At 32.5% G+C, this 17533-nt stretch overlaps 1 protein-coding gene across 2 annotated transcripts in view; it reads left to right on the forward strand.

Annotated features, from left to right (window-relative positions):
- The window catches only part of PRL-1 (protein-tyrosine phosphatase 4A family member PRL-1), a 33483-nt gene extending 18013 nt beyond the window's left edge, over window positions 1-15470 (forward strand). For both annotated transcript variants that reach the window (XM_090405719.1, XM_090405720.1), the window contains 4 exons: window positions 4255-4347; window positions 5155-5285; window positions 9446-9520; window positions 14231-15470. In XM_090405719.1, the coding sequence (XP_090261845.1) occupies window positions 4255-4347; window positions 5155-5285; window positions 9446-9520; window positions 14231-14339 (408 nt within the window). In that variant the 3' untranslated portion in view covers window positions 14340-15470. The remainder of the gene's footprint in view (window positions 1-4254; window positions 4348-5154; window positions 5286-9445; window positions 9521-14230) is intronic.
- Window positions 15471-17533: the final 2063 nt, after the last annotated feature.

The following is a 17533-nucleotide window of genomic DNA, read 5'->3' on the forward strand; positions in this document are numbered from 1 at the left end:
ATCAGTTGGAGGTACTAAGAATGTTGTAGAATCTGAATGAAATTACAGCTATGGAATTGGATGGGATATCAGCTTGCATTTTAAGAGAATGTATAGGGGAACTGGCAAAGTCTCTAGAGAGTGGAAGGAGGACAAGATTATTCCTTTGCATAAAGACCAATCAGTATCTCAGGAGTGGTGGTAAAAGTACTAGAAACATTGGTCAAGAGAAAATCATTTGAAAGGAGATATTCAGTTGTTTGCTGATGAAAAATTGGGTAGGATAATAGTTAATCAAAGTGATGTAGAGAACTTTCAGGATGATTTAAATAGGCTGTAGGCAAAAACATAATGGATATCAATTTAATTGGAAAAGCATAAAGTTAAAATGCATAAGATTTATGCAAGCATACTTGAGTTAGCATTTAAGGCATAAGCCTGCATAGGTAGGTTTATAACTTAAACCTTTGAAAGCTATTTTAGAATTAGATTTTTTGAATGATCTATTGCTTGGCTTTCTTCTTGTTAAGTAAGTAGAAATAATCTTTTTATATCAGTATATCATTGGAGGGAACTGTACTCAAGAAATTGAAGCCAGGGATTTGGGTGTGGCAGTAATAGACAGAGTTGAAATGTAGAGAGCACATTACTACAGCAACCAGGGCAACTCACACAAGCAGAGATGAGCGTTATCATTCCTCTTTATAAAGCCTCGATATGACCCCATCTGGATTACCATGCTTAAGCCTGGTCACCTGGGTTTCTTGGCACTGAGAAAGTGGTGGAGAGGATTCAGAGACAAGTGACCAAGATGGTGAATGGTTTATGGGTTTCAAAAGTTAGTTGATAAGCAAAAAAAAAGATATGATAGAAACATTTAAGTTACTTAAGGAATTTTATAGGTTTCAGCACTTGACTTTAGGGGGAAGGACAAGAAGTCATCTCTGGAAGTTGGGTAAGAGTGTGGGGAGTAGATTTTTCATTTAGAGGGTGGTGAATGAATGAAATGTGTTGCCTGAGTCAGCTGTTAATACATTATTATCTGTTAATGGTTTCAAGGAGGGGTATGATGTTGTGTTGATGGTTTGTGTCTCTCACAATAAGTCCTAGGGCTCCATTGGAGGTGTCTGTGCAACAATATCAACACTGACACCCTCTGTGGGTGTGGTAATGGAATCAGCTGAAGGTCTCAATATGCTGAGACCAATTTCAGCATACATTTTTGGTTAAATTTTGGCTAAATTTGTAAAATTAGAAAATGTTGTGTGATAGATTCTAGAAACATTTTCCAAATCTTAACAAATTTCGAGATGGTTTTGATATGCTCATGTGGTAATAATGTGCTGTTAATTTCCTTTCGTGGGTGATTAAAAGTTGATTATATCAAGTCATCTTTCTATATATTCCTGAATTCCAACTTTTGATTTGCAACTTAAGTATAAAATGTGTATTGCTTTATGAGGTTCCTGTTATATACCATGCAAAGTTAGTGCTTTGAACAGTTCGTTTCTCCTTTATCACTTTCAATATTTTTTCAAATTAACAAAGCTTAGTGATAGTAAATCTGTTCCTGGTATGTATCCCCCTGTTTCATTTAAAACTATCTTGTTCAAAGTTCCCATTTTACCAGTTAATAGAAATAAAACCAATGGGAATTATAGAAATTATACTGCCTTCTAAGATTTATGCAAGCATTCTTGAGGAGTTAGCATTTAAGGCATAAGCCTGCATAGGTAGGTTTATAACTTAAAACCTTTGAAAACTATTTTTGAATGATCTATTGCTTGGCTTTCTTATTAAGTAAGTAGAAATAGTCTTTTTGTTGTTTCCATTGAGAGACAACAGGTTGCATAATACAACTTGAGGCCAATGTTGATATCAATATAATCAATGTTATATTGATTCACTAATTTTAATGCAATGGCACCCCCAAGTTTCTTTAATAAAATAAGACTAGATCTGTATTTATCAATTACTAGAACAACTTTGAAATGCTAACAGGACTTAATGATAGCAGGTATTTAGATTATCCTAGAAATAGTTTGCTTTTGTGATTTTTGCTTTATTTTTTACTCTTTTAGCTAAACTAGCTTTCATTTACCCAGCATTTAAACTGCTCTTTACAGGAATAACAATAAGTAACGATATCTTGCTAACTCTTAATTCGGATCTATGAATTAAGCTATGAATCAATATATAATTTTCATTATCAGATAATTAAGATTACTATAATTAACTTTTCTATTTGAAGAGGTTGCATTTTTAATGACATGGGATTAGGAGTTGTAACATACAACTAACAATGACTGTTAAATCTGCACTGCAAATATATGGTTATCCCTCTATAAGAAAATTTGGAATTGCACCATTAAGGTGGAAAAAACTTGGTTCAGTCCCATAACATTTTATATCCTGTTTATGCAATTTTCTATGAATAATCAGTTGGATGGTCATCATACAAACAAGCTTCCTTGGTATTTTGCATGGTAGCTTTGCATAAGAACAACTCTGTATTCAATAAGAAAAATATACCAATTGATATTCTTACTGTTAGCAAAAAAAGTGCTTTATTACAAGCTAGAAAGGAAATTATAATTTGCCCTTATATAAAACAGCTCTCAAAACTTGACCAAGAGTCTTATACTATCCAGGTAGTACTTTTTTTAGCAGTTAATAATAGACATCTGAAATAGTAATTGAAATTTGTAATTCTCTGTGGATTGAAATATCCTCTGGGAATAGGTTTCTTTGGAGAAAAAACGTTTATTAGAAAATAACAGTGATCCTTTTAAAAAAAAATCAATTTAATCAGAAGGAAATTTTTGCTTGAAGAGTTAGAACTATAAAGACTATCTTATTGCAATTAGCAAATATTCTGTAAAATTTTCAGCCAATGTAATTGTTTTATCTATAATGTAAGTGAAGTAAATCTTCAGAATGCTGAGTGGTATTTTGCAGGTGTAGTGTCTTGATGTGTTTTCTCATTGCCATATAAATGAACTTTTCATTTTTAAATTTTATCTTTAGAATGTGAGACTGAGAATAATCCTGAATCAGCTGTTTACTGCTCTTGGCATTTTGCCACACATTGCTTGCTTGCATTCAGTACAAAACAGTTTCAAGGGTAACTGATTTGCCAGTTCCAGCTAGTACTAAATTCATGAATAACAAGTTAAGTCGTTTGTGCATATGTCACTTTCTTATGTATGTACACACACACACATTATGAATTCAGTGCAACCTATTCATGAAATAGGTTTTTTTTTTTTTTAAATCTCATTTCTTTTCACTAAATATCTTCACAGTTCTTAAGCATTTAAATATCAACTTAGATCATCTTAGTCATTAATGTTTTCTATAACATACCAAAATTCCATAAATCTGTTATAGATTGCAAAGAATATAGTTTGTAATATGCAGTATTCTGCTAGGATTTAGTTTTTTCATGTGCTATGAAAAATCACTTTGTCTTACTACTGAACTAAGATGATTGGGCAAATTAGGTAAATCTAAACAAGCTTGAGAAAATTCTTCCATGCTTTTAGAAATTTTTGAAAATATCTCACCTTCAAAAAACACTTCAATTTTTGATAAGATTCTTCTAAATTCATTGTTTTGTAGATTTAATTTCTTTGTATTTGCTTTCTTGAAGGATTTATAAAATTATAATCTTAGTAATCGTTTATATGGTGCGATGTTTTTGAGTACTAAATCGCAGATCTCTGAAATATCAAGGAGTTTGCAGACTAGCATGAGTGTAGGATACCATACTACAGATGCTGAGAAATTTATTGAGCAGTGCATCAGGGAGCATGTTAGAGATATAGAATACTAAAGAAGTGAGACCATAGCTCTATCATCACATCTTCAGCTGATCCACCTGATGCCTCAACAGAGAGACATTACATTCTGTGAAATGAATCTGATATATTAAAAAATACAATAGAACAGAAAAATCTCGTAATCTTTGGAAATGCTATTGGATTCTATACACATGAATGTAAATCTTAGCATTAATCTGAATACTTCCTAGCTATGGTCAGGTCAGCCACACATGCAAACAAGAGCATGCCAACATACACAATATCAAATGTATGTTCACACATTATATACTGTGTGTGTGGGGGGGGGGGGTATTGTAGAAAAAAAACTTATACTGCTGCTTCGCCTTGGAATTTTGTTTGCATATTATATTGGGTGTCACTTTAGTTTTTATTTGCTATTTATGAATAATATATTTGGTCTCCTCTATATTGATCATATTTCTTTTTCTAGGAGTTAAAGAAGAGGAATGTCAAAGATGTTGTAAGGGTTTGTGAAGCAACATACAAAACAGACCTCTTAGAACAGGAAGGAATACGAGTTTTGGTAATAAAAATTGTTATACATTAGTTTCACACAATACATAAAATATGAAGAAAAATAACCTTAAACATAGCAGGATGAATCCCCCCCCCCCTCTTTCTATATATGAAAATAGATAAGTGCCAAAATAAGGTTCTTGATTATTACATACATTGTCCATTATTTAAATCTGATTATGCTTATTCTCAGGGTGAGAAGCATATTCAATTGCTGTGGTAGCTTGGATTTACTACATTTGAATAATACTTTTCATTTGGTGCCAAATATAAAAATGATTTGAAATGAGATGTGATCTGTGTATATTGCATTCAGTTAAAACATGTCTTGACATCACATCAAACCATTTTTACATTTGGCCATCAACCGAAAAATATTATTTGAGTGTTTCTTTCACACATAAGATAATTTCTATTATTTGTAACAGCTGTTTCAAATAAGGCAATATAGAAATTACTTTAAATTACACATACATTTATTATTAAAAATTATGGAAACAACTACCATATTATAGTAAAACTTTTTTTGAAGATTTTCTACCTGATGAGCAAACAAGAAAATGTTTAGATTTAGAAATAGTTGTAATTTTAATATGAATAAGTTGCATACTAAGCAAAGTCTTACATTAAATTACTATTGGATGTGAAAGGAAACTGCTTTAATGGGTTTGTCTGTTAATTAAACTTTGCAATACAGTTCAGCATTTGAGGATCTGGGCTGAGAAAATTAAACATGATATTTTGTGAAATCAAGTAGCTGTTTTGTCACAAATGGATACCTTATTCTAAAAACAGCTTTAATGTGTCTTTACAGGATTGGCAGTTTGATGATGGTTCTCCTCCACCTGCTAAAGTTGTAGAGGATTGGTTTGATCTGTTGAGAGTACGCTTTAGAGAGGATCCTGATTGTTGCATTGCTGTCCATTGCGTTGCAGGACTTGGCCGGTATTTATATTTCTTATATTTGAAAATTTTATTTAGTAGTTCACAATAGCAATGTCATTTCTTTATATATGATTACATAAGTATGGTGAAAATTTATTCTAATTGCACCCAAATATATAATTGTTTATTAGAAGAAAAAAAAAGTCTCAATTCTTATAATTGTAAGTTCTGGAAGTATTACTATTGTTTAACATTAACAGACTTTAATATTGTAATACTTACACCTCCTTCAAACTATATAAAGATAGAAGAACTTGAAAAATTATTGATTTGGGCTTGTCTGTAATTTAGTCATTCATTCTGATTCAGTAAGGAAATACCATGCGTAGACATAATAATTAAAATTATAATAACGAATTAACTCAAGTAAAATATTATTTATTAGTATAATTTTCGCCTGAGTATCACAGGCATCTTCAGTACATGTATAAAGCTAATTAAACAATAACTGACAATTCAAAAGGCACCACCTAAGTAGCTAATGTAAGATAACTAGAAAAGGTCAATAAAATTTCCTAATTAAAAAAAAAAAAATATATATATATATATATATATACACACACACACACACAATTAAAAAAAGTTAGTACTTTATAAATCAGCTAATTTTTCCTATCTCCCACAAAGGGGATAGACATAAAGCATCGGATGTGTTTAAGTTAGGAGAGTGAAGTAAAGTTTCACATGTTTCTTTATAAAGCCGTTCCATGAGGAATCAACTTTTGTGAAGGACTCTTGTCTTGTTCCAATGAACTCTATGTCTAGTATTGATGGCATGTTCTGCAATCCCAGACTGTTCAGGTTCAAGGTATTGAATATAAGACTGGTGTTCTTCTAGCCGAATAAAGGCAGATCTTCCTGTTTGTCCGAAATAAGATAATCTGGAAGAGCAAGGAATCTGGTAGACATCTGGATAACTGAGATGCGGAAGCTTGTCCTTTGGAGAAGTGAGAAAGGTGGAGATTTTTCTGAATGGACAAAAGGCAACAAAACTATTTAGTGGTTTTTAAAACTTTTGCTATGTGTTCACTAATGCCTTGCACATAAGGGATAGGAATACACTTTATTTCTTCTGTATTTGAAGAGGAAGACATATCAAAAATACTTACAGCTCTTTTGATGAAGGAATTCTTATATCCATTAGATAAAAAGGGGGGAAAATAATATATTGCAATTCTTTCTGTAATAGATCGTCTGAAGAACCAAAGTTTTGTTGCCTTTCATCCATTCAGAAAAATTTCCACCTTTCTCACTTCTCCAAAGGACAATCTTCCACATCTCAGTTATCCAGATGTTTACCAGATTCCTTGCTTTTGCGGATTATCTTATTTCGGACAAACAGGAAGATCTGCCTTTATTCAGCTAGAAGAACACCAGTCTTATATTCAATACCTTGAACTTGAACAGTCTGGGATTGTGGAACATGCCATCAACACTAGACATAGAGTTCATTGGAACAAGACGACTCCTTCACAAAAGTCGGTTCCTCATGGAAAGGCTTTATAAAGAAACGTGAAACTTTACGTCTATCCCCTTTATGGGAGATAGTACTTTATAAATCAGCTAATCTTTCTTAATTTTTTTAGTTGTGTGTGTGTGTATATATATATATATATATATATATATATATATATATATACACACACACTTTTTTTTTAATTAGGAAATTTTATTGACCTTTTTTAATTATCTTACATTAGCTACTTAGGTGGTGCCTTTTGGAATTGTCAGTTATTGTTTAATTAGCTTTATACATGTACTGAAGATGACTGTGATACTCAGGTGAAAATTATACTAATAAATAATATTTTACGTGAGTTAATTCTGTTATTATAATTTTAATTATAATTGTCATTCATTCTCTCTTCCTTATTATCATTGGGACCCAGTGGTTGATAGAAAAATCCTCATTTTCCGTAACCCCCAGTTAGGTAGTTTCTATCTCATTGTAATCATGCGCCAGCCTTGTTTGCCAAGTAGATAGCTCTTCCAATTGCTTACCAATGGGTCATGGGTGCATGTGAAAGTCTTTAGTTAATAGAAAATTTTCATATCTACTGTGAAACTATTACTTTCTTTATTGGTGACTTGGAGTGGCAAAAAAATTCTATGTTTTTGTATCTAGAGCAGGAAAACCAGGTCCTTAAACTGCTACCAGTAGGTTAAGGAAAGATAACATTAAACCGTTGTTTAGTAAATTGCTCAGTACAGATTTTTACATTTTGTTTATTTATGTAATATATGTAACAGTGTGAAATAAATATGAAGCATAAGTTTGTGTGGGGGAGCTAATTAGCATTGGGTTTGCAGATCCTAACATTCATAAAAATTTGATGGCTGAGGTAGTAAATATGAATTAAGGAATCGATTCACAAGATCAGAGCTAAGATTTATTTAAAATGTTCATTTTATTGCAATGTGGTAAAGAAATGGACTATGAACAATGCTCTCACTGGTGACAACTCATAGGTATTTCAACCTTGGATGTCTCCAGTATACAACTGCTCTGTGACTAAAAGCATGAACATCACACAAGTGCAGACAATCTTCATTGTGTATCATGCATTACATGTATAAAGATATTTTGGAGCATTTAAAAGAGAGTTAAGAATCCAATTATATGACCCATGAGTGGGTTCTTGATCTTGACACTTCTCCTTTGCATTTAGCATTATGGTCAGTGCTTGAACAGCATTTAGTTCACAAAATCTTGCTTCTTGTGAGATTCTTTTGTTTCCAAACCTACAACTTAAATATGAAAGAAATCTAGGTTTGTGTGTTACAGCTAATGGTGACAATCATTGAATTTTTTTAGCAAGTTTGTGAATGCTACTTGGAAGAAATTTGTCATATGCACAGTTCATTAATGAATATTGTGTTTAAAAAAGGAAAAGATGAGAGCTTCAGTCAGGGTCGTACTTACACTTTTCTTGAGGGCGGCAGGGCCCGAGCTAGAAAGCTCCAGGGTGCCTTCCTCGTTGTTTGGAGCCTTTAAATTGGCTCTGATTTTTTTGGGCCCTCACCTAGAGCCTTGTGTCTGTGCATAAATTTTGTTTCACCATACAAACACAAATTTGGTTTCACTTCATCTAGATTTTTGTATGAAAAAGTTTTGGTGTAATCCAAAGGAGATTTTCAGTTTATTAGACTGTTTCTCTCCTAATATCTTTTTATTCCAAAGCAAGCAAGGCTATTTTAGTCATAGTTTTTGTTTTTTTTTTGAATCGGTTAAGGTGATCTATACCATTCATTGTTACTAGTGATTGATTTTTGATTTATTAACCCACTTACAAATAGTAATGTTTATTTTTTTAAATGATGTTCCACTTTTGGTATTCTAACAAAAAAAGCAAATGTGTGAGTTCTGCACATTGTTTCCTCTCCAGAACCAAGTTTTGGAATAGATATTTCGGTTTGGAATAGATATTGCACAATACAGTCATATTTTTAAAGTATCACTTCTCAATAACTCAAGCTCTAACTGAGATATAAACAGCAAATGGTCTACAGATTGTTTTTTACCTGCATCTAGCTTTGTGTACTAATAGTAGTTATCTGTTACCTGTTTCATTAATAGCAAGAGAGGGGGACTGTATAAGTTTGGTACATTCATATACAGAAAAAGATCAATTAAGCCATAATAAATTATTATGTAAGCAGGCTTACAAAATCAGTCGGCACTTGAAATAATCTTGAAATTTGGTAGTTGGATTTCTGATAGTTGTTTGATCATCTTTAACTATACACTGGACATGTTTTATCAATTATAATAATAAAAATAATTATGTCCATATATGTAATTATAGAATAAATTCATTGTATTTGGTTAAATTGTCAAACTAAAGTTTAATTTTTGTTGCACATCCTGACAGTTTCTTATTGCATTTTGTTTTGTATAGTAAACATAAATGAAAGCATGAGTGATTTAATTTTGGAAGCTGCTGAGTTCACAATATTCTAGATTTTTTTTTTGGTGGGGGGGGGGTTCTTTTTTCAACATCAGTATGTGTATGTTGTTCAGTTTTCTGTGAAGAAAACTAGATTTTTAATAAGGGAGGAAGGAAGGTACCAAAAGCACCTCCTTCTGTGGTCTTAAAGTTTCCAAAAGTTGTATTTTAAAAGGTAAAGAAGTAAACATGATTTGTTTATATTTGTTTTAGTGCTCCTGTTTTGGTAGCTCTAGCATTGATAGAGCTAGGAATGAAGTATGAAGATGCAGTGGAGTTAATTAGGCAGTGAGTATCTTATGTTCCTCTCTTGCATGTTTGTTACAGTGTTCAAAAATTTAAAGCTGTAGTATAATTATCTTTTTATAGAGATCTTTGTAATCTTGACTGTGATTTATTAAGTGACATGGGTATGTTTTGCTTAATGCAATTTAATTTAATTTGTCATTTAACGAAACACTCGTTATTGAAGTCACTTGAAATAAAACTTCCACGTGCATTTATGCTTGCTCAGTTAGTTTCTAAAACTATTCATGATGGGAAATTTTTCTTCCCCTGTATAACATTTAAGGTGGAAATCTCATGTACTTAGTTTGACACCAATCTTCAGGGAGTTAATCACATCACTCTTGCAATTATTCAATTTTTCCTGTATAAGAAATTTTACAGGAAAAATCATATCCTTCCTTCTACCTAAGTTAAGCTTGCTTTAAATAGGCCTAGAAATTTGTCATCACAGTGATTTTTTAATTGTTATCCATTTCTAAAAATGCTGAAATTATTTAAAAGTAAAAATAGGAATTTATGAAATAATGTTGGATTCAATATCCACTTAATTTGGCCCTCTTTTTCATTAAAAATGGGAATTATTGAGAACATCACATTTGTCACTAATTTTAATATCAAAAGATTTTAAAAATGATTGTGTTTTTTGGTTTAGATAATTTCTGCATATAATCTAATTGAAGGATTGCTGGGAGTTTGACAAAAGTAGCATTAAACAAATGTTCTTGTTGATCTGAACAGAGAATAGGAAATGAATCCCAGTCCTAAGGAAATATTTTAGGGAATTTAAAAAAAGGGACAGACCCTCTGCACATGGACATTTTTATTCTTATTTCACTAATTTATGATGAGTTTGCTATGAGAGTTGAATGGAGCTGTCATTCTGTTTCTTAAAAAAAAAAAAATTTGGTAGCAGGGTAATATGCATGATACACTTTCTCTTTATGTACCACCCATAGATATCAGACAGGGGGTGGTCCAATATCTACAGGTGCTACATAAACAGGGTATCTTGCATGTTGAGGACATCTGCATTCAAGTCAAGCTTCAGATAGAACATCTGATACCCTTGTGATTTATGACTTGGACAAATTTTTAAATGAATAAGCAGAAGCTATGTACTAGTTAAGGAAAACATACTCCGTAGGCTGGTGATAGCAAGGTCATATTGTGAACTTGCTTTCTTCTCCATCATAAATCATAGTAGTGTTGTTAATAAAAGTTGTTACTGGCAAGTCAATAACAGTTTTGGACGAATCTGGTTGAAGTTAACAAACTTCCTTGGTACTGACTATAGTAGATACAGTTAATGCAAAACCGAAAGTTGAGCAAAAAAACTAGTAGTATAACTTTTATAAGAAAACTTACAAATTATTAATAATTAAATATTAATAATGATTAATTATGAATTAAAACATCCTTGAGGCAGGACTACTAAGAAGAGATTGCTTATTGCTACTTTGTGGGATGAATTTGAAATATTAACATTGTAATCCAAAAGTCATAAGAAATAGGTGAGTTGTGAGTGTATGTTATTGATTCATGATATATCATGTTCATGTGACAAAGATGCACATGAATATGATATATATAACATAACAAGGAAGAAAACAGTTACACATATTCTTATTGTGATATTCATGTGAGTGGTGTTAATCAGAGTTTATGGACTGAGCATCAGATGATACTGTTGCAATTAGTGGATGTGCATCTTTGTAGATAGAATTTGTTGGATCATTCAGTGTTTATTTCAGACTTCGATCATAAAAACATAGTTTAAAGAAGTCATGGGCAGATTGAAAAGGGCTTAAAAGATGATCATCATGAATTTAAAAAGGTTCTGGGGGGCTACTGAAATAAAATTAGAAATGGATGCAAGATTACATATACAAGAATTAGAGATGAAACAAAATATTTCTTGTCTGTAGTAATTATTTTTTAAAATATTTGTCATAAAATAAAAGTAAAAAATATCAAGGCATTATGTAGTTATGAGTATAGTTCAGCATATGGCAGAGGTTGGGGGGGTGGCATTAGGAATGTAGCACAGAAAGGTATAATAGCTGAATAATAATTTTTAATCAGAAATGCTTATGTGCAATGTAGTGAACACTATAATGAACTCTGGAAAGGTCTGGGTCTAAGTCCTATAGAAATAATGCTATTTTAAAGGCATTATTGTAAATGGTATAAGCTCAGAACCTTCATAATAGCAAATGATTCCACAATCAGTAGATAAAAGGAAATCTTGAGAAACAGAACAAAAATTGTGGGGAATACATTGACAGCTACACAAAAGAGGTTGGTAGGACCTGTAGCTGTGTCACTTTTCCCCTCCCATCAAGATGACTAATGTTTATCACTTGTAATTCAAGATGATGAATTATAAAGTGGGCTTTCTGGCAGTAATTTAAGAAATTTAAATATTGTTTTGGATTTTCATGTTTATGATTTTGTGCTTTATGTATGGTCCCTGCTAAACTGTACATCGGCATATGATTTCTCTCCATTTCCTTTGTTTTGTGGTGACTGGGTGGCAGAGGCATTTTTTCCCCTAAATTCACTATAGTGAACCTTGTTATAACAGTCTCTAGGAGTTTGCAATAGTGATTGTCTCCTGCATGCAGTATGAATTTTTCAAATATAGAACACTGCATGGTACAGAAAGCTAAATTTTTGTTGATTAGAACAAAAATTTCATTTTACCAGTCTACAAAAATGAAACTGAATGTAAGAATTACTTTTCTGGTATGTCAAAAAATTTTCCAAGATTTTTGCACACATAATTAAGAGGTCATCAAGAAAATTCATAAGATAAACACAATCAGTTCAAATTAAAACATGTATATGAAGGAGAGTTGATTTTAAATTAGTTAAAGCAAGACTGTGCTTCAAAAGTGACAGATTATTCTGTGAATCTCATTGTGTAGAATTTATGGAGACAAAAACACACCTTAGAGCAGTTACTTATAATTAACACTTGGCGTTTCAGCCTCCATATGAAGGTTATCAAGAAAACGTATGTACAAGCTATGTGACACCACACAAAAGTAAGCTAAATCTAACTGCTTTGTTAATCGTGTATGCTAGCCTGACCTCTGGAAAATAAACTTTTTTATTACATAAGTATAATAATGTATAGATGATTTTAAAAAAAAACTATAATAGAACTACATAAAATGCATTTTTATATTTCTATATTGTTGGGGTTTTGCCATCATGTTCTGGATCCTATGTGGGTTGCAGATGGATCTTTATAATAAATTTTTAGTTTAATCCTTTATCCAAGTGTGAGCAAACAAAGTTTGCGCCTGAAAGTATCTTCAGGACTGGGGTAAGGTAGTACAACACCAGGCAACTCATTGCAAAGGTGGAGAAAGCTATCATCACTCCTATCTCAGTATCTTCCATAATGCAAAGCACATCTCCTTGCGGATATGTGTAATGCTATGCATTAAGGCAAGGGCCACTACCCATACCGGTTTCGACCTTTATTGAGGTCTCATCAGTGGGAGGAGGCTCAGTAGTGGAGACACCAATGCAGAAGCAATGAGATGTCATCCCAACCTATAGGAGTTGCCAAAGGGTGTACAACCTTATTATTAAATTACTCTGGATTCAGAGAAAGATGCTGAGAGTTTATTTTTCACTTGGTTAGACTATAATAAGTTTAGTTTAATCCTTTATCCAAGTGTGAGCAACCAAATTATGGTTGCATTATGAGAGATACTGAGATAGGAGTGATGAGAGATTTCTCCACCTTTGCAACGAGTTGCCTGGTGTTGTACTACCTTACCCCAGTCCTGAAGATACTTTCAGGCGCAAACTTTGTTTGCTCACACTTGGATAAAGGATTAAACTAAACTTATTATAGTCTAACCAAGTGAATAATAAACTCTCAAAACATGGATCTTCCAGATTCTTGGAATTACTAATCCATCAATCACTCTTGTTATGGTAATGAATTAGCATCTCACAAGTTTCCTTGAATTTAATTTGAAAACCAGGTTTTGGTACAATGTAGGAACTTGGTGTCTTTCCAGTTAATTTGGTGATGTGTTTAGAGCACATTGTCTGACTGGCCATTTTATCATAGTCAGGGAATTTAATTTAATATAGCGTTTGTCTTTTCTTGTTGGAATTGTGTGCCCTGTTTCCCCTATGTAGGTGAAACATAGAGTATTATTTTCTTAATTATAAGTAAAGTAACTGCTCTAACACATGTTTTTGTCTCCATAAATTCTACACAATGAATGCTGGCCACTGAGTAACCTTGAAAGCAATTATTTGGGGAATCTGCTTATGCTTTATCAGATGTTACTAACATAAAGAAGTGTAGATGTCGAAAGATTTCAAACATCTGGGAGGCTAATTCTGAATTTTAATCATATTTATGTCCACATGGCATAATCAAAATATTTTCTTTATTCAATTTTAATCTGATTTGATCCAAAACTAAAGAATCAATATTATTTTACCATTTAAAAAAAAAAAAACAACGTTCTGTCATATTTGATAATATTTCAGTTTTGACATTAGGTTGTTAAGGAAGGAAACTAGAATAGATATCGACGAATCATCTGACATCAACATTTCTCACTGTGGTAAATGTTCAAACTTTTATTTTTTTTTTAAGGAGTGATGATTTGGAACACTAACTTTGAAGTGCAAAGTTTCTGTATAACCTTATATTGCTTTTACTTTCTTTCACAGCAAACGACGGGGAGCAATCAATGCTAAGCAGCTGTCCTACTTGGAGAAGTACCGTCCTAAGTCCCGATTGAAGATCAAGAATGGACATAAGCAATGCATCATTCAATGAAATCCTTGAACTTTCACAAAATCCATGATTTAATATAATAATCAGATTGTTAGTCAAGTTCAATCAAGCACGGTGTTGGTGGAATATTGTTTCACTTAAATAGGGTGCATTTCTTCTATTTTATTATTTTTTAATTTTATTATTACTTTTTTTTTTTTTTTTTTTTTGAACTGGGTTTTTCTTCTCTGTGTAGATTCTATTCTTGTTAAGAATTTGCACTCCAAAATTTAAAAAAAAAAAAAAAAAAAAAAAAGGAAAAAAAAAGCTGAAGCATTTCATTTCAGTTAGGATCCACTTAGTCTTCCAGTAATCTCATTTCCCTCCCTTGCATTAAGAATCTGTGTTTGGCAGTGGCAGAAGTGTGATTTGTTACATTACAGTAGCAGCAGCTGCAGCTGTTTGTTAGTCTTGTAACTTGGGTATATTATATTGGTGTGTGGTGTTGGGATATTCAGTTAGGATTCTGTGTACTGTGTGGAAATGTTAGATTTTTCTATGTGACATCAGAACAATTCACATACTGTTTCTAAGAAAGGAGGATAATTGGGTGTTTTAGAAATTTTTTTTATATGTTTGGAAATCTTTATCAGTTCAATAGAACAGCATTGGAGAATTGCTCTACAACTTTGTTTCAGCATGAAATGAATTGTTGGAAGTTAGTTGATAACATATATGATATTAACTTCCAAGCTAAATCAGTTGCAAGGAGACATAAGGTCAGATCATTGTTTCTTATACCTCAATACCCAAAAAAGGTATTCATCAGTCTTCACTTCTTGAGACCATCCTGCAGTGTGTGGGCACCCTTCCTTCCCATCCTGCACCATTAGATGTGTAGGCAGTGGCTTAAGATCTCAGTGCAGTTGTGAGTCTCTGTAGCCATTTCTTACCTGGCTGTTTGGTGTCTTGGATGTCTCTTGAACATTTCTTTCTCTCAGAGGAAGACAAACATTGGAATAAATTTTTTCACTGTGTCGCTTTTGATATTGCATTAAAGTAAGCCGGTTAGTACAGAGCCCATTTTTGCCTGTAATTCCAACCTAAAGCTGTACATGGCCAAGAGTGGATTTTAATTTGACTGATTGTCACACATTGTAAGTTTGTTGTATTTTAATAAATGATAGTTGTCAAGAGTTTTGTCTTTCTTACACTTTTATGGAATGTGCATAATCAAATAACTTGTCATATTGTCCGATTCATGTATCTCCATTTTTTAACACATTTGTCAGATATTCTGTAAAACATTTGAACAACTTTATAAAGAGTAAATAAAACAATACTTCTTTTTTAATTTAATTTCTTACTTTTTTTTCCCCCTAATAGATTGTGTTTGAATTATTTACTTTTCAATAAAACAGTAATTAATATACATTTGTTTGAGACTAACTTGCATGTAATTTCGGACGAAAGTGTTGGTATATTCACATTGTTAATTTAATGATGAAAACAAATATTGCTTTACTGAGAAATAATGCATCAAATTCCTGTTCTTTATTTAAATCATATAACAAGAGCATTTTTAGGAAACAATGAAACAGCAAAAAAAAGGAAACTATATAATGATTTATGACTCATCATGTTGATTCTGTCTCCATGAAGTCTACATAACGAATAGAATATATTTCAGTTTTTGAATTTTTGTCACATGTGTAAGTCTTAAAAGTTACTTAATAAGGAAACTATATATATCTATATATATAAATGAAAGAAGAAACGCAATAAAAATTTAATAGCCTCTTTAAGACAACGTATGTTAAGGGCTTTAGTTGGATTAAAGATCTATTTGCTTACGGGATCACATTTTCTTCAATCTTAGCTAGGTTTTATGTGGTGTCTTCAGGTTAAGAGTTAGTGCACTAGGGTTAAAAAGGGGGGGGGATATCTATGTAAGCATCTCATATTTGTAGATTTAGGGACTCAAAAACACGTGTTGAACAGATTATTTTATTAATTACAAATAAAATAAAATAAAATTTGACGTTTCGACCTCTATATCGAGGTCATCAGAAGAATACAACTGTATACAGAACCAAGCTACATGCTCATGCTTTCTATATCAGTAAACTAAATCTACGTAGTTAATAAATCTTTTTTCTAGCCTGACCTCTAGTGATAGAAAGGAAAAACAAAAATAAATAAAGAAATAAAATTATATAAAAAAATAAAATATATACAGGGTGTTCGGGATAAATTTGACATATTTATAATTAATTATATTTTTCCGTAAGTTACATGTATTAACACACACTTCTCTTCATTTAAAAGTTTGGACCCTTCTTCATTCATATACAAGATGTCAGAAAGGATGGATAGCTGGAACCCACCTGAATCATGGAAGAGAATAACTTGTATCATGATGATTCGTGCCCGCCATCAAAATAAGGATATTACGACTGCTGCCCAATGCTCCCTGAATACAGTAAAAACAATCAGGCATGAACTAGAGACTTGCAATGGTGACTACGAGGATGTAGCAAGAAGAAAGATCCCTAGCAGACGATCTGATTGCGTTCGTACAGCAGAATTCCTCGCAAATCTGCAGGAACAGGTGTTGAAGAACCCTGGCATTGGAATTCGGGCTTTGTTCGTGGAGTTGCTAACTGTAGTCAAGCCCTGGATAACAAGGGTAGCCAATGGTAGGCCGTATGTATGGCAGCAGGATTCGGCCCCTTGCCACACCTCTGGGAAAAGTCAAAAATGGTTGTCTGAAAATTTCTACGACTTCACCAGTCCAAATGTTTGGCCTCCAAACTCCCCAGACCTTAACCCCCATGGATTATTTTGTATGGGGCGCAGTTGAAAAAGACACCAATCGCACTTCCAGTAATACAAAAGCCCAGTTAATGGATAAAATTAAAACAGTTTTTGCGGCCCTTCCCAGGGAGACTGTAGCATCAGCTTGTTCGAGGTTCCGAAGCAGAATTGAAGCTGTGATCGATGCTAATGGTGGTTATTTTGAGTAAATCTTGTTGATAGTATTGTAATTAACTCTGCCTGTAATGTTTTTTTGTCAATTCATTAAATTTAATAGATACAAAGAAGATTTTCTTTTTCCTTACGAAACTGTCAAATTTATCCCGAACACCCTGTATATATATACAGGGTGTTCGGGATAAATTTGACAGTTTCGTAAGGAAAAAGAAAATCTTCTTTGTATCTATTAAATTTAATGAATTGACAAAAAAACATTACAG

Source organism: Typopeltis vanoorti, chromosome 15 (assembly GCF_054136105.1).
Source record: "Typopeltis vanoorti isolate ZY-2024b chromosome 15, IOZ_Tvanoo_1.0, whole genome shotgun sequence".
NCBI lineage: Eukaryota > Metazoa > Arthropoda > Arachnida > Uropygi > Thelyphonidae > Typopeltis > Typopeltis vanoorti.